General features: G+C 39.4%; 1 protein-coding gene across 2 annotated transcripts; it reads left to right on the forward strand.

Moving 5' to 3' along the window:
• Nucleotides 1-4,637: 4,637 nt before the first annotated feature.
• On the forward strand, nucleotides 4,638-15,526 carry marchf2.S (membrane associated ring-CH-type finger 2 S homeolog). Of its 2 annotated transcripts, NM_001095261.1 has the most exon segments (5): nucleotides 4,758-4,923; nucleotides 8,408-8,638; nucleotides 11,264-11,459; nucleotides 11,626-11,835; nucleotides 14,760-15,500. In NM_001095261.1, coding segments are annotated over 4 exon segments (741 nt in total). In that variant the 5' UTR covers nucleotides 4,758-4,923; nucleotides 8,408-8,462; the 3' UTR covers nucleotides 14,919-15,500.
• Nucleotides 15,527-17,457: the final 1,931 nt, after the last annotated feature.

The raw sequence follows: 17,457 nt of genomic DNA on the forward strand, positions 1-17,457 counted from the left end.
ATTCAATGTTTTAATGCCCCCCAGTACAGATAGCAGGATGGCAAAGGAGCAATTCCACGTATAAATACCCTCCAGTACAGATAGCAGGATGGCAAAGGGGCAATTCTATGTATACATACCCCAGAACAGATAGCAGGATGGCACAGGGGCAATGCCATGTATAAATACCCCCAAAACAGATAGCAGGATGGCAAAGGGGCAATTCTATGTATAAATGAAACCCAGAACCGATTGTAGCATGGCAAAGGGGCAATTCTATGTATAAATACCAACAGAACAGATAGCTGGATGGCAAAGGGGCAATTCAATGTTTAAATGCTCCCCAGAACAGATAGCAGGATGGCACAGGGGCAATGCCATGTATAAATACCCCCAAAACAGATAGCAGGATGGCAAAGGGGCAATTCTATGTATACATGAAACCCAGAACCCATTGTAGCATGGCAAAGGGGCAATTCTATGTATAAATACCAACAGAACAGATAGCTGGATGGCAAAGGGGCAATTCAATGTTTAAATGCTCCCCAGAACAGATAGCAGGATGGCACAGGGGCAATTCCATGTATAAATACCCCCCAGAACAGATAGCAGGATGGCACAGGGGCAATTCAATGTTTAAATGCCCCCCAGAACAGATAGCAGGATGGCAAAGGGGGAAGTCGTTTTAATGCCCCCCAGAACAGATAGCAGGATGGCAAAGGGGCAATTCCATGTATAAATGCCCCCCAGAACAGATAGCAGGATGGCTCAGGGGCAATTCCATGTATAACTAACCCCCAGAACAGATAGCTGGATGGCAAAGGGGCAATTCTATGTATAAATACCCCCCAGAACAGATAGCAGGATGGCAAAGGGGCAATTCTATGTATAAATGCCACCCAGAACCCATTGCAGGGTGGCAAAGGGGAAATTCCATGTATAAATACCCCCAGAACAGATAGCAGTATGGCAAAGGGGCAATTCTATGTATATATATATCCCCCCAGAAAAGATAGCAGGATGGCACAGGGGCAATTCTATATATAAATACCCCCAGAACAGATAGCAGGGTGGCAAAGGGGTAATTCTATGTATAAATGCCCCCAGAACAGATAGCAGGATGGCACAGGGGCAATTCCATGTATAAATACCCCCAGGACAGATAGCAGGATGGCAAAGGGGCAATTCCATATATAAATGCCATCCAGAACCCATTGTAGCGTGGCAAAGGGAAAATTCTATGTATAAATACCCCCCAGAACAGATAGCAGGATGGCACAGGGGCAATTCCATGTATAAATGCCCCCCAAAACAGATAGCAGGATGGCACAGGGGCAATTCAATGTTTTAATGCCCCCCCAGTACAGATAGCAGGATGGCAAAGGAGCAATTCCACGTATAAATACCCTCCAGTACAGATAGCAGGATGGCAAAGGGGCAATTCTATGTATAAATACTCCCCAGAACAGATAGCTGAATGGCAAAGGGGCAATTCTATGTATACATACCCCAGAACAGATAGCAGGATGGCACAGGGGCAATTCCATGTATACACACCCAAAACAGATAGCAGGATGGCAAAGGGGCAATTCTATGTATAAATGCCACCCAGAACCCATTATAGCATCGCAAAGGGGCAATTCTATGTATAAATACCCCCCAGAACAATGTTTAAATGCTCCCCAGAACAGATAGCAGGATGGCACAGGGGCAATTCCATGTATAAATAACCCCCAGAAGAGATAGCAGGATGGCAAAGGGGGAAGTCATTTTAATGCCCCCCAGAACAGATAGCAGGATGGCAAAGTGGCAATTCCATGTATAAATGTCCCCCAGAACAGATAGCAGGATGGCTCAGGGGCAATTCCATGTATAAATAACCCACAGAATAGATAGCTGGATGGCAAAGGGGCAATTCTATGTATAAATACCGCCCAGAACAGATAGCAGGATGGCAAAGGGGCAATTCTATGTATAAATGCCACCCAGAACCCATTGCAGGGTGGCAAAGGGGAAATTCCATGTATAAATACCCCCAGAACAGATAGCAGTATGGCAAAGGGGCAATTCTATGTATAAATACCCCCCAGAACAGATAGCTGGATGGCAAAGGGGCAATTCTATGTATAAATACCCCCCAGAACAGATAGCAGGATGGCAAAGGGGTAATTCTATGTATAAATGCCCCCAATTCTTTTGTGTGTTTTGTATATTCCTTATTGATTCAATCCAGAGCCTCTCACATATATAATTTTCCTGAACATTACATTTTGTATATAAATTAGTGGTGATTAACTTGTGTGGATCAAAGATCGGGCTAATTAATTGCTGACAAGAGCCAATTATCTCCTTACTCCTTGCCACTGGATCACTTGAAGAGGCTTTTTGCATCCAGAGAACTACTGACAAAGCCATTTGGCTATATGTGTGAAGGATGGAGTTTTCCTGAGTCTGTATTACCTGACCCAAAATCATTTTTATTGTCACTGACCTGGTATTTATATTTATGTACAGGTTAGACTACCAAATATTTCAGGGGTTGGTGTTGCATATTTTTTGGATGCATCTGTGTGACCATGAACCAGCTGGGACCGCTCCTAGCAGTCTCACTAGATAGAATGAGACATTCAGCATTTTCAGGTCTGGGGGTTAGGGGCTTGAGGGCTTTTGGGAAACACTTATGTGTTTGTTTTAAATTATTTTATTCAAGTCACATATTTATGTTGAATATAAAAAATTACATTTTTACATATATATAATTAACAAGGAAAAGTTGTGCTCACCACTAATTTTAAAACCACTAAGCAGGAGAGCAATGAGGCTGTGACCACAAAAATTCATACAGACAAATACAAGAGGTCCTCTGCACTCATTATCAATATATTTAAGACATTGAAAACAAAACAGGGATTGTTTGTCCATATATTGCAATACATTTAAGATGGCCATCTACGTCAAAGTCATCCCTAATCTGGCCAGTCCTAATCTCAATTTTCATCTGCTTCATTAAGAATTCTATTGCTTCATTATACACAGCGACTACGTTTTACCTGCAACTTACTTGCTGCTTTCAAGGTTAAAACCCCCAAACATGGTTGTCCTTATTGGCCACCATGTAGCATGTATAAGTGCTAAAGTTCCTCTTTCTCGTTTACTTTAGATGCAGAGACTGCTTTTTGTAATATGTAGCAGTTTTCTATAATACCTTGAATAAGTATCTCTAAGCAGTCGTCTTTAACAACTCAGCACTGTCATAAAAAACTCAAAGTGCTTCAGCTAAAGTTAGCCATACATGCAGAGGCCTTGGGCCCAACAATCGGTTCACAACAGCGAGAATACAGGTAGTGGACTTTCACTGAATTTTCATGAAAATCAAACCATAGCACTGGGGGCAAAATTTGCTTAAAGTCTGGCACTGCAGGCAGGGGGTATTAACACCACATGTACAATTTTAACTGAGAGCTGTGAATGCTGCCCTACAAGCACAAAAAAGCGGGGAAAAGATTCTGGCACCTAAAGTACATTACATGCAGAGACTGTGAGGTACTCAAAAGACATAAAAGGAGCAGTAGGCACTGATCTCCCAAGAACATAATATAGAGAAGGCACCACAAGCACTATAAAGAACATTATATAGTAAGGCTGTATTTATAAATAGGTGCCAGGCATATGAGTTCATTCCTCAATTCACTTTATTCCTTTGGTACTCATAAAATCCCTTTTTTGAATAGCTCTAGAAAGGAATTATGTGAACAAATTATATCTTGTTTAGATTATGTTTGTATTCTAACAGTCATTTTCCTCTGCCGCTGTGTCAAAGATTGCACAGAAATTGGGTGTTATAATAAACTGTTGTAGTTATGTCTCACCCTCTTTACTTATCTGTCTTTGCTTTTCCTTTTATTTCTCTGTATTTGACTCTCCTTGCTGCTCTCTCCTCTCTCCAGTTTCCAATATTTCAGGAATGGCACCCTCTCTCCCCAGGCTTTACCTCCTTATACGCAAAAGCAGGATTTTTCAACACTGGCTCATTTTTAACTGACTTTTATAACTGCCCTTTAGTACACACTTCCTGTACTGAGGCTGCCACACCTGTGACATCAGCAGTTAGCCATATTGGGACTGGCAATGTACTAGCTGCCCCCTACCTCCAGCAGAACCAAAGCCAGAAGGAGAAGAGAAAGAAGAGGAGAGATGGAGAACACCCAGCGCCAATGGCAATTGTTACTCAATTGTTGAGCATGGGTGCAGTGCTGTGTTTATATATAGGTGCCCATATAATAATAATATAGGCATAGAAATAATGTCTATATGAAAAATAAGAAGTCCCCCCAGCAACAGATTTTCTTCATAAATCCACCGGCGTTATGGGTTATGGGTGTAGGGCTTGCTTAGTCAATAGCTAAAATTGCAGCATACCAGAAGTAACGTAACGCACAGTTCAGTATAAAGATAATCTATGAAAAAGTAGGAGTATCGGGTATGTAGCCACTTCTATCGTCGCTGCGTTTCTAAACATACAGCTTTACACCCCAACTTGTTATTTTTACAACTTGAGCTTTCAGTAATGGAGCAAGAGTCGCGGTCACATGTCATCCTTCTTCAGTCTCATTGGCTTGTAATTTTGACGTTCCGCATGCCCAGCTGTGCATAGGCAGCTGTGGATGCTCCGTTATTTTACGCTTCGAACGTAACATCTGTGCATTCACGCTTTCTACGTAGCGTGTATAGCCTTGTTCTATTACGCCAGAGGTTACGTAGCAATACAGAGGTAGCGGAGCAGCAGTAGGTGACATTCTCTATTACTTTAATCCGCTGCTCCGACACTTGAGCGTTACATAGTTACGCTTCCAGCGCAGCAGACAGGAAAGGAGGTGGTGGACATGGCGGCCCCGGTGTGAAGCGGATGGGCCAGAGGAGTAAAGTCTGGCAGCGGAGAGTCAGGTAATGTAAATATGCGCTGTAACACCTCCTGACATCATTACGTGTACGCAAAATAATTGTACATGCTATCCCTCTGCTGTCTATCTTTTATTGTATGACCGCATTGAAGATGGAGTTATCTTGCTGAGCCTGTGGCCTAACATTTGTGTCATTAAAACTGCCTTTTGTTGCATTCCTTCCAATACACTTCCCGGTTCTTCCCTCTCACTCGTAGGGTGCACATGGCAGAGCTATTCATTGTACCTGCTTAAAACGCTGGGTGTGTTTCTTCTGCATAAAAAAAAACAACAACGTTTTACTTATTTTTTCTTATTGGTTGAGTTGAGGTCTGGTTTGATGCCAGGAAATTGGCACATTGTTGATATGGTGTGGTCCCATTCTAATCCTTAAAACTATTGGTCTGTTAGTCTGACATCAGTGGGAGCTTTTGGAAGGGGTAGTAAAGGGATAAGATACTTGACACATTTGAAAGAAATCCCATCCACAGGGACATCACCAAGCTCATGTCTAGGGCATTAGAGATCTCTTTTGTCTTTATTATGCTTCCTTGGACGTTTGTAATAATAAGTGGCCACTTGAAGCATTTGCACAACATCTCTAATAAAGACGTATATATGACCTATATGTACCGCCCTGTTCAAATTGACATGAGTAAGTGTACTAGCAAAGTTTGAACGCTAGCTATAAAATGCTTGCGCTAACGAATTAACTCTAGTGAAACTGCCAGTGTTCATCTACAGAGACGCAACTTCGCATTTTAGTGAATTAAGGTAGTGGTAACGAATTAAAGGACCAGTAACATCAAAAAAAAATTTCAAAAAAATTCGTACGAAAAAAATACACCAAGTCAAATTATACTTTAAAATCAAAAAGTCTTTATTAAGAAATTACTTACAGAAACTCTGCTTCCTGTCCTCTAAGGAAAGGCGACAGGGCGACCATCCATGAAGCAGCGCTCGATTTCTCCTCCCTGGCTCTCTGCTGCTGGATCCTTTAGCTCCCATATTCGGTGCTTCAGTGGCGACAAGTCAGAGTGTCGCTGCTTGACTGCATGTAAAAAGTGTATCAAGGCGTGCATTAATATAGGCCGCGTTTTCACTGGCTCCAGGTCGTGTATAGAACTACTTATGCCATGGTATGATGAGACAGACAGGGGCACGGGTGTGCAAACACTTACAGGCAACGTTCATCTCATGTCCGGGATGAGCGGGAGGCATAAGAAACAGCAGGCCTCCAGCTGAAGAAACAGTGCGCACGATTCAGCTGCACTAACCTGTCAGGAAGGCAGAGTAACTCCATGTGGGCACAGCTTTCCTCACTTTTGTGCTTTCAGGGGCACCTGCGTCTTCTTCTAATCGAACTAGTTCCGGGAGCTCGAGGCTGAACTCCCCGAGTCCCAGCTGCTCAAACCCCCTGTGGCCTAAGCCATAGCATTACATGGTATGTCTTGCCTACTGTTCCTTTTGCCTCCCGCTCATCCCGGACATGAGATGCATGTTGCCTGTAAATGTTCGCTCACCTGTGCCCCTGCCTGTCTCTTCATACCATGGCATAAGTAGTTCTCTACATGGCCTGGAGCCAGTGAAAACGCGGCCTATATTAATGCACGCTTTGATACACTTTTTACATGCAATCATGCAGCGACACTCTGACTTGTCGCCACTGAAGCACGGAATGTGGGAGCTAAAGGATCGAGCAGCAGAGAGCCAGGGAGGAGAAATCGAGCGCCGATCGATGGATGGTCGCCCTGTCCCCTTTTCTGTAGAGGACATGAAGCAGAGTTTCTGTAAGTTATTTCTTAATAAAGACTTTTTGATTTTAAAGTATAATTTGACTTGGTGTATTTTTTTCATTGTGTACTAAAGAATTTTTGTAAAAAAAAGTTTGATGTTACTGGTCCTTTCATGCTTTGCAAAGTGGCGGAGCCTACGCTGGCAAAAATTCACCCTTTAGTGAATTTGCCCTTATGAGTTTGTGCTAGCATGGTTTTATGAATAACAGATCTTGCCAGACTAATTTAATTGCATTTTACGAGAAAGTGAGCAGGAACATCCACTATGGGATGCCAGTGGATGTAATGGACTTTGCTAAAGCTTTTGATACAGTGCCACGTAGAAGGTTAAAGGAACAGTAACACCAAAAAATGAAAGTGTCCAAATGTTATGAAAATATAATGTGCAGTTGCCCTGCACTGGTAACTTGTGTGTTTGACTGTGTGTTAGCCATTCAAATGTACACCGAGGCCCAACAATTCTTACCATCCCAATAACTAGTAATTTCCTACAGCAGCCGCTCTGTTAGTTGCCAGAATTTGCACATTGCCAGTCCCAGCCTGTCCCCAGGAACACATGGGGCAGATTTATCAAAGTGTGAGATTAGAACTAACCACACCACTTTCTATTCATTCCTATGGAATTGTTATAATTGTATTTATCAATGGAGTTCACCATTTGATAAATATGCTTTTAAAAATCCCTTTGGTAAATTCTAATTACACACTTTGATAAATCTGCCCTTTAGTCTTTACTATGGTTCCCTAGTTTAATGCTTAATTATCCTCAAAAATGTATATCAGCACCCACTGTATTGACTACAGCATATCTTGTGCTAGGAACTTAGTTTCACCACTGATTAAAGGAAGGCTTTAATCCACAATTACAGTAGCAACTTAACAGAAAAACATAGGCAATAAGGAGCCATGAAACGTATTGCCCCGACTTTTTCATTGGTTGCTGATTGTTTACCTGTAGTAATTTACCAAATTGTCCAAAGTTTTTACAGGAGGTTTCTGAATACCCAGCATCATAACTGCTATAAGATGATGCAAACATTACAATTCATTCCCACAGATTTGCTATACATGCTTGCATACTTGTAAATTATCATTTCATTAAAAAATCTTCTCAAAAAATCTCATATAACCTTTTAACAGTCTTTTTCTTGGCTATTTAAATATGACATTTATGGTGCAGGCGGTGAATTTGTATGAATGAAGAATCTACATTTTGGTGCATATACCCATGGAGATATTGGCTTCTAACTTGACAGCCCATTGAATTGTGTATAGGCACAAAATCCAAGGTGCAGTAACCCATAGCAACCAACCGACTAGCTCTCTGCCCCAAGCCTCGTGCACATGTGTGTGCATGATTGGCCATGCAGAAGAGGTATGTGCCTGGCGCACCTCTGCCATTGCACCCTAGGCACATTCTACCTACCCCTAGTTCTGGCTCTGGCTTTTAAACTGGTGATTCGTAATGCTTTCTGCTTTCTTGGTTTCTATGAGTTACTACAACTGGGCAGATTCATGTATGAAAAGCAAACAGTATATATGGCTGTGTAATGCATTTTTCACTTGAGAGCTATCCTTGGTGCAAATGATATAAGTGACCCAATGGTACACAATACAACATTATTGGATAAAGTCAATGAAAGTTTCCAGAAAAGCTTGTGTTACTATTTTTTAATCACTTTTTTATTACAGACCCACCATGGCTGTTGTATGCATTCCTTAAAGGAGGAAGGCACTGAGGGTTGCCATGACTACAGGCGACTGTTGCCACCTTCCAGGTTCCTTGTGTGATTGTACTGACAGCGCCACCTTCCTGAAGTCTTTGGAGGAGTCAGATTTAGGGAGGCCACAGTATGTCACCCAAGTAACTGCCAAAGATGGACAGCTGCTGTCTACAGTGATCAAGGCTCTGGGTACACAAAGGTATGCAGAATAGTGTGCTAATTGTTTATTATTTTATTGTATCAATTCCCAAGGCTTGCAAAGAATAATACTATAAGGAAATGTAATAACATTATAAAAATGGTATAGGTATTCAAAGTTAAAATATCCACATATCCAAAGGAGATTTAAAGGGATACTAAAAGATTCCTGTAGTTGATGGTGTTACTATTAGTGAAACATTACAATTTTTTTTTTTGTCAAAATGTGGTGCTTAGTTAATAATAATAATTCTATTTCCTGTTGTAAGGCCAGAGTGCCTTCCACCTATGGCACTTAGTAACTTTGTGTAATTGTATGGCAGCGAGGCGCAGACAGCTCTTGCTATTGCATGTGCCCCTTCTTTTGCCTTCTTTGCTAGTCATTGAATCGCATCAGCCAATCAGATCAGGGAAATGCAAATTAAAGGGCCACGTGCAGTACAGAGTAATACGTGCACTTCCTCCTCTGTGCTAGTGTTGGTGAACCCCAGGCTTAAGCTGGTCATAGATGTTGAGATTTTTAAAATATCCGATCCTCATCGTGAGACCACGATTTTCTCGGAACGATCGTATGATCTGACCATCAACTAAAAAGACCAATTTGCCAGGAAAACAAAGGGGAGCTGCCTGCTTGGTGCTGCAAACATAGATAGATTGCACTGGGACCGACAAAGATTTTTTAACCTGGCCGATCAATTTCCTGACAGATGTTGGCCGAAAAATGGCAATATGTACGATCGTTCGAATCCCACTAACCGCACGATAATTTCGAAGTATTGGTCGGACTTCCCTAAATTCGGTCGTTCTGCAAGAAGAATTGTCACGTCTATGGGGAGCTAAAGTCAGAGAGAAGATCCCTAAGGAACTGTGCATTGCTACTTTTCCAGAAAGGAGCTTTGAGAACACTCCTTTTTTTTTAATTAAACCCAAATACAAATATTGTTAATATGACAAGATCTATTTATTTTCCAAAACTGTAAAAAAAAAATTAACTAATGCTTGGTGCAGTGTATGGAAGAAATCTCCTTTCCCCCCCTCCCCTTTCTTTCTTTTTTTTTTTTCCTTTTCTTTTTCTCGTCTCTTCTCCCTGTCCTGATCTGTTTCTCTTTTCCTTTCCTTTCCCATGCAACCCCTGTATGTATTATGTTTAACTATGATCTGTTGTCTTCAACGGCTGTTTACGTGAACATTTTATATCAATGTACTGAGATGTAATTATTGAATTTCTGCAATAAAGAAATATTGAAACAAAAAAAAAAATTAACATCGCCAAGAAGCAGGTGGTTCATATAGGGAACATAGGTCTTTCCCCTTATACATATTTAATAATATATTTACATAAAATATTTAAAGCACAAATATTGTAAAAGATTGTTTATAAACAATAGATACATTTTTGCTTTGTCACCCAGTGGGAGGGGGCACAGAACTATATCAGATAAGTTTACCTGCTCCTGTAAAAGTGTTCTGTTCCTTCATGATAGATACATTGTAAACTGTACTAGAGGTCATAAACCTGATAAGAATATGCTTGGACTTGCAGTATTGAGCATGCTTTCCTACATCAGCACCTTGTAACTTTATTTTGGTCACATTTTATGTTTCTATGCAATACTGACCTCTTTGTGTAATGGGTGGGTGTATGACTGTTCCACAAACATTTGCCTACAGTATGCAAAGGGCCATCTAATCAGAATAGCTTAGCAAGCACTGCTTTGTTACAATTGGTAAAACTGGAAAATACACGTTCTACTATATGTCATAAAAATGTATGTCATGTTGATGCATATATCTTGTGTAGTAACTTAAATAATTGTGTGAAATAATCAGTGCATAATAATTGCTTTTCAGCGTGGCACTCCACCCCCATTTTTTTCTGAGCTTTCCTTCTCACTTTGATTGTGAAGACTGTGAAGAAGGAGATCAATCAGGCATGTTCATCCAGCACCATCTTAACAGTCAAAGGGGCAGATATATTTACATGGGAATTTTCGCTTCGGAAATCTTCACCATGCTTTGCACAAGTACATCAGACGTTATTTTGTAACAACTACACACATTCTTCAAAATACATAATTTTGTCTCTGCAAAAGAACGCTGGCATACCTGAGTCAGCAAACATTTGTTAGCACAAAGATCTATCTTTTAAGTACAAGGCTTTCTTTGCATATTGCTATAGGCACTCACTTTTGTACCTACTAAGCAGCACACAACTGAGAGCCACCCATGTCTTGCCACTATACCACCCTTGCAAATGCTCTCCGTTTAGTACCCAGAGCAAATTGTTGCATTTTTATTGGTGGGTGGGTTTGCAGCAAGCACAATTTTGCAGAAATCCTGCAAAATAATGGCGAATTTTGGGTTAAGCCATGTTGATTTGTTATTTTTGCATATTGCTCTTCTTTTGTAAATTAGAGGTAAGAAAGCTAATTTGGCAAGTATTCCTATTAGCTGTTGATATTGGGTGTTCTGAATAAAAGGGAAGGGTTTAGACTGAAGTGTTGACTTAAAAGGAAATTAAAGATCAAGCCACCACCAATTCTTTACATTGTAATCAATGCATATTCGAAAGCTGAAGGAATAACACCAGAGTTTACAGCTGTATCTTTTTTTTTTTTTTCTTTAGTGATGGTCCTATCTGTCGAATATGCCATGAAGGTGGAAATGGAGAGAGACTGTTGTCCCCCTGTGATTGCACGGGAACCTTGGGGACAGTACATAAAACTTGCCTGGAAAAATGGCTGTCCTCTTCTAATACAAGCTATTGTGAACTGTGTCACACAGAATTTGCTGTCGAAAGAAGACCAAGGCCTGTGACAGAAGTAAAGTACCATCATTTAGCATATCTCAACCCCTCCTATATGCTATGTGCAACATTTATTAGTCTAAAAATACAATTATTTCCACAGAAACAGGTGGTCAGGTAATTGTTCTAATGGAATTATTATATATATGATTCTTTGATGTTGTATTGTGTGTTTTTGGTAGTGGCTTAAGGACCCAGGACCCCGGCATGAAAAGAGGACCCTTTTCTGTGACATGGTGTGTTTCCTATTCATCACTCCATTAGCTGCCATTTCTGGCTGGTTGTGTCTTCGTGGAGCACAAGATCACTTGCAGTTTAACAGTCGACTGGAAGCTGTCGGCCTCATTGCTCTCACTATAGCACTTTTTACTATCTATGTTCTTTGGACATTGGTAAGTATATTACCAAGGGGAATATTAAACAATTTAATTTTTTTCTTTTATAGCAATTTTGCCCTGGTTGGAAAAAAAAAGTTTGTTCAAAATACATCTTTTTCTTGTCTCAAATTACATGAAATGTGAACTCAAGCAAAAAAAGTGGCAATTGCCAAAAAGTGCATATTGCAACATGTACAGTTAGGTCCATAAATATTTGGACAGAGACAACTTTTTTCTAATTTTGGTTCTGTACATTACCACAATGAATTTTAAATGAAACAACTCAAATGCAGTTGAACTGCAGACTTTTTAGCTTTAATTCAGTGGTTTGAACAAAAAGATTGCATAATAATGTGAGGAACTAAAGCCTTTTTTAACACAATCACTTAATTTCAGGGGCTCAAAAGTAATTGGACAATTGACTCAAAGGCTATTTCATGGGCAGGCGTGGGCAATTCCTTCGCTATATCATTATCAATGAAGTGGATAAAAGCCCTGGAGTTGATTAGTGGGGGGTGCTTGTATGTGGAAGATTTTGCTGTGGACAACATGCGGTCAAAGGAGCTCTATGCAGGTGAAACAAGTCATCCTTAAGCTGCAAAAACAGAAAAAACCCATCCGAGAAATTGCTACAATATTAGGAGTGGTAAAATCTATAGTTTGGTACATCCTGAGAATGAAAGAATGCACTGGTGAACTCAGCAAATCACAAAGACCTGGAGGTCCACAGAAGACAACAGTGGTGGATGATTGCAGAATCATTTCCATGGTGAAGAGAACCCCTTTAACAACAGCCAAACAAGTGAACAACACTCTCCAGGAGGTAGGCGTATCAATATCCAAGTCTACCATAAAGAGAAGACTGCATGAAAGTAAATAGAGGGTGCACTGCAAGGTGCAAGCCATATATAAGCATCAAGATTAGAAAGGCTAGATTGGACTTTGCTAAAAAAAAACAGCACAGTTCTGGAAAACATTCTTTGGACAGATGAATCCAAGATCAAACGCTACGAGAATGATGGCAAGAAAAAAGTATGGAGAAGGCGTGGAACAGCTCATGATCCAAAGCATTCCACATCATCTATAAAATATTGCGGAGGCAGTGTGATAGCTTGGGCATGCATGGCTGCCAGTGGCACTGGGACACTAGTGTTTATCCTTGATGTGACACAGGACAGAAGCAGCCGAATAAATTCTGAGGTATTCAGAGACATACTGTCTGCTCAAATCCAGCTAAATGCAGTCAAATTGATTGGGAGGCGTTTCATAATGACCCAAAACATACAGCCAAAGCAACCCAGAAGTTTATTAAAGCAAAGAAGTGGAATATTCTTGAACGGCCAAGTCAGTCACCTGATCTGAACCTAATTGAGCATGCATTTCACTTGTTGAAGAATGGCCCACAAACAAAAAGCAACTGAAAGCCACTGCAGTAAAGGCCTGGCAGAGCATTAAAATGGAGGAAACCCAGAATCTGGTGATGTCCATGAGTTCAAGACTTCATGCTGTCATTGCCAGCAAGAGGTTTTTAACCAAGTATTAGAAATGAACATTTTATTTGCAGTTTTTTTAATTTGTTCAATTACTTTTGAGCCCCTGAAATGAAGTGATTGTGTTAAAAAAAGACTTTAGTTCCTCACATTTTTATGCAATCTTTTTGTTCACCCCATTGAATTAAAGCTGAAAGTCTGCAGTACAAGTGAATCTGAGTTGTTTCATTTACAATTCATTGTGGTAATGTACAGAACCAAAATGTTTTCTCTGTCCAAATATTTATGGACCTGACTGTGTGTGGTATTCTTATCAGACTGAGAAATACCTTATAACGCCACCTCAGGTATTTTCCACAGCAGTATTATAAACCTTTTCAGTGAACAAATTTAAAATGTGTATAGATCAAGATGCATAAGCAGCTGCATATTCCATTAAGAAAGTTTAAGACAGAATGCTACAGTATTTTGATGTATTTTTCCAGCTATAATACATTTAGATTTTACTTTTAGTGGATTTATTTATTAAAGTCCGAGTTCGGTTTTTTTGGTTGGTGTTTTTAAAGGGGAAAAACATGTTTGTTTTTTTTTATGTAGAAAAATAACTCAATTTATTTTGAGAGGCTATTAAAAGTACAAATAAAAAAGTACTCCATCTTATACCTGCCGAGGTCAGTGGCATATGTCCCTTTTACAATTGGAAGATATCATGATCTGCGATGGGTTTCGTACAATGATCCGAATAATTTGTTGTTTTTGGGCGATAGTCCTAAAAAATGGGAGTTTTCAGGCGTCCAATCCTAAAAAATTGTAGGATTCAGACTTTTTCACGATTATTCGTCTTTTACCGCACCAGATGTTTTTCAAGTAAATTTATTGATAACTACACTAAAGTGCACAGGAGTTTGTTCGAAGTGGTAGTGAGAAATTTTCGAATTCTGGTAAATAACCCCCTTTAACCAAAAAAAAAATACAAATTCCAGCTGGTTATGTGGTTATTGATTTAAATGAAAATTCCTCTGACTCCATAAAATAAAGCAGGGATGTGATAACTTGTGTGATTAAATCAGACAGTGTAACTCCTACTGATACTTTGTCAGACAGCAGTGAATTCAAAGAACCATGCCATTCCAGTATTAAAGAACTGACTAGCAAAGGCTGTCTTACTAATCGCATAATGCTGGCCATACATGTAGAAAATTATACAAAACAAAATATCATATTTGGTATTTGCATGGTGGCTAGACAATCACAACTGATGTCCATGTATTATGAATATCAGTAAGTTTATAGATTTGAAAACTTTATCTGGTGATGCACAAAATTTGTTGGTGTAGAGAGTAACCACAGCTCCTCTTAATTTCCTGCCACGTTTGGACCCTCACGTTGACTGAAAAAAAATAGAATTTTTGAAACTAAAAGCTTAAGCTCAGTGTTTTTCTCTCACAGGTGTCATTCCGCTACCACTGTCAGTTATACTCTGAGTGGAGACGGACCAATCAGAAAGTACTGTTGCTGATTCCAGACTCCAAAACAGCTACTACAATTCATCATTCCTTTCTATCCTCCAAACTTTTAAAGTTTGCATCAGATGAGACTACTGTATGAGATCTCATAAATGGACCACCATGAAATCCATTGGAGCTGGGAGCTGGGAAAGCAAGTTTACCCCCACCATATAATTAGAAACTGGGGAACCTGTTTTGTTTCCCTGTTAACAGTTTTAGAACCATTTTTGTTCTGTTGTATTTTATTTTATTTTTGTTTTTTTATTTAATTCTGTCTGCTAGGTAAAGCCACTAGAATGAACTTTGCTGCTTCAAAGTTTAAATAAAAAGCAAGCAATTCAGAATTTTGATAGCAGTTTCAAATCATATGTGAATTTTTTTTTATGGATTATATTGTCTGCAAATTTTTCATATGACTATTTCCACTCATTTAGGGATGGTATTTTGTATACTTTTTCCCCTTTGTGTCTGTGTTACCCACAAGCTTCTGCTAACTCCTTGTCAGAGCAAACTTTTCTGGAGTAGATGAAGTTAAATATTATTCCTACCCATTAAAGATGCAAGATGAGCTCAGAGGTCTAGGCATATTTCTAGCATTGAATGCACTACAAGATTTAGCCCACATATAACCTGTACTGTACTTTATAAACAGTTATGGAAAAAATAAAGCACTAAAAAAAAAGCAACCCAGCTCTTGTTTTGCACCCATATACTTGTGTTGGCATTCATATTATTTATGGAAATCTGCTTGTATTTAAATCTGCATCTACAAGGGGATATCAAGAAACGTATAACAAATCTTTTGTGCAACCATTTTGTAGGGTTGTCAGATTAGTTAGAGAAATGATCACCTATGGATAAGACCTATTTAAGTTTTCATTTGGATTCCAAATAAAATAGCAGGCCTTTAAGATGGCTCCACTGCTCATAAAACTCCAACACTCATAAGCAGGTTGCTGTTTATTGTAACAAAAACCAACTTAAAAAAAAACCACTTTCTGTATATTTTCAACACATATTTCAATACATAAGTAACTTTTCCAATGTGAAATACTGCTATAATGTGCATTTCTCTTGCGTTTAATGAAGCCTGGGCTGCATTTCTCTGTGCGTTCCCCTGCAGTGGAAAGCATGAATCATTCACCGCAAGTAAAAATGCTTTTCCCGACAATATGCTTTTCATTAATGGAGGGTGCTCCCTTCATTTTGATTTGGCACATTATATATTTTTATTTCCCAATCATGCAATTTGCATCGCATCCCAGAGTGATGCTTCCCTCTTTTGTGACTGGGGCATTTGTTCAGTGCCAGAGGTATTACTGGAGGAGTTTTTAGCAGAAACTATATATGTCTAGCCTTGCGACTTACAAGGATCAGCTGGAAGAAGCAAAGGGAACCTTGGTTACTGGATGTCTTCCTTTACCATGATTTTGACACTAATGTGTGGGTAAGTTACAAAACTATGTCTAATCTTATACAGCTGTTTTCTAATTATAATTTATATACAGCCGACGAATACCGAGCACTTACAGAGATTATTTATCATTTACATCAGTTCTTGCCCAGGTGGAGTTTACACTATACTGTATGTCCTATCACATTCACACAGACTAAGATTGGTTTTATCAAGAACCAATAAACATGCAGACACGGATAACATACAAAATTGTTGCCGGTAGTGCCTTAGCTGGAATCAAACCCAAGAACCTAGATATAATCTGGTATTTTCTAGCATCAGTTGAATTATTTAGCCATTGCAAATCTGTAAATGACGTCTTCCTAGTCAAATAAAATAGATTATCTCAGATCTTCAAAAGCTGCTCATTCTGCCCATATATCATGTTATGTGTGTGTGACAAATATATATGTATATACATACTCCAATTCCAAAGAGATCCGCACTCACAGGCCTTTTTTAAAAATTGACCTGAGTGCAGATCTCTTTCGAATCGGAATTGATAAATATATATATAGAAACAACACTAAAATGCAGCTCATCCCTTCTTATTGGGTGCACGAGGTGTGGCTTCTTATATATACTACACAATTTAACCCTAGCACTCCCAACCCCCACCTAATGGTGTCTTTGGAAGAGATCATGCTTAAGAAAGAGAAAAGCAGGTATTGTCTTTCTCCCCCCCCCCCTCCCAAAGATAATGTTCTTTTTTTACTTACTTAGTTAGGACTGATGCTTGGACCCTGCCTTGACGGGGCGCTTCAGCTTATGCATACTTTGTAAAAACTTTTTAACTAAAAGTGTCTCTTTTGTGCAGGAACCGGGCATGCACATCACTACTGCAAACTGCTTGTAGTGAAAACACGAGGGGAAATATTCTGCTACAAAATACTTATTTTGAAATGAAAAACATAAATAATGGAGCAATTTTTGAACCCCTTTAAAAACAGAGATGGTTTCTGTATTCAGTTTCACCAAATCATAAGGCTAAGCCCTTAAAACAGTCATTGCAGTTTTTATAAAAGCAGATTGCTTTATAAATATTACTGCTGGGATGTCTATTGCATTCTCATATATTAAATCTGTAGTATTTTACCACTTGGAATAAGTGGCAAAATACTACATTTCTGATGAACATCAGAAATGCATTCCATCAAAGGTGCTCCTCTCTCCTCCATTATCC

This window comes from Xenopus laevis, chromosome 1S, assembly GCF_017654675.1.
Source record: "Xenopus laevis strain J_2021 chromosome 1S, Xenopus_laevis_v10.1, whole genome shotgun sequence".
Taxonomy (NCBI): domain Eukaryota; kingdom Metazoa; phylum Chordata; class Amphibia; order Anura; family Pipidae; genus Xenopus; species Xenopus laevis.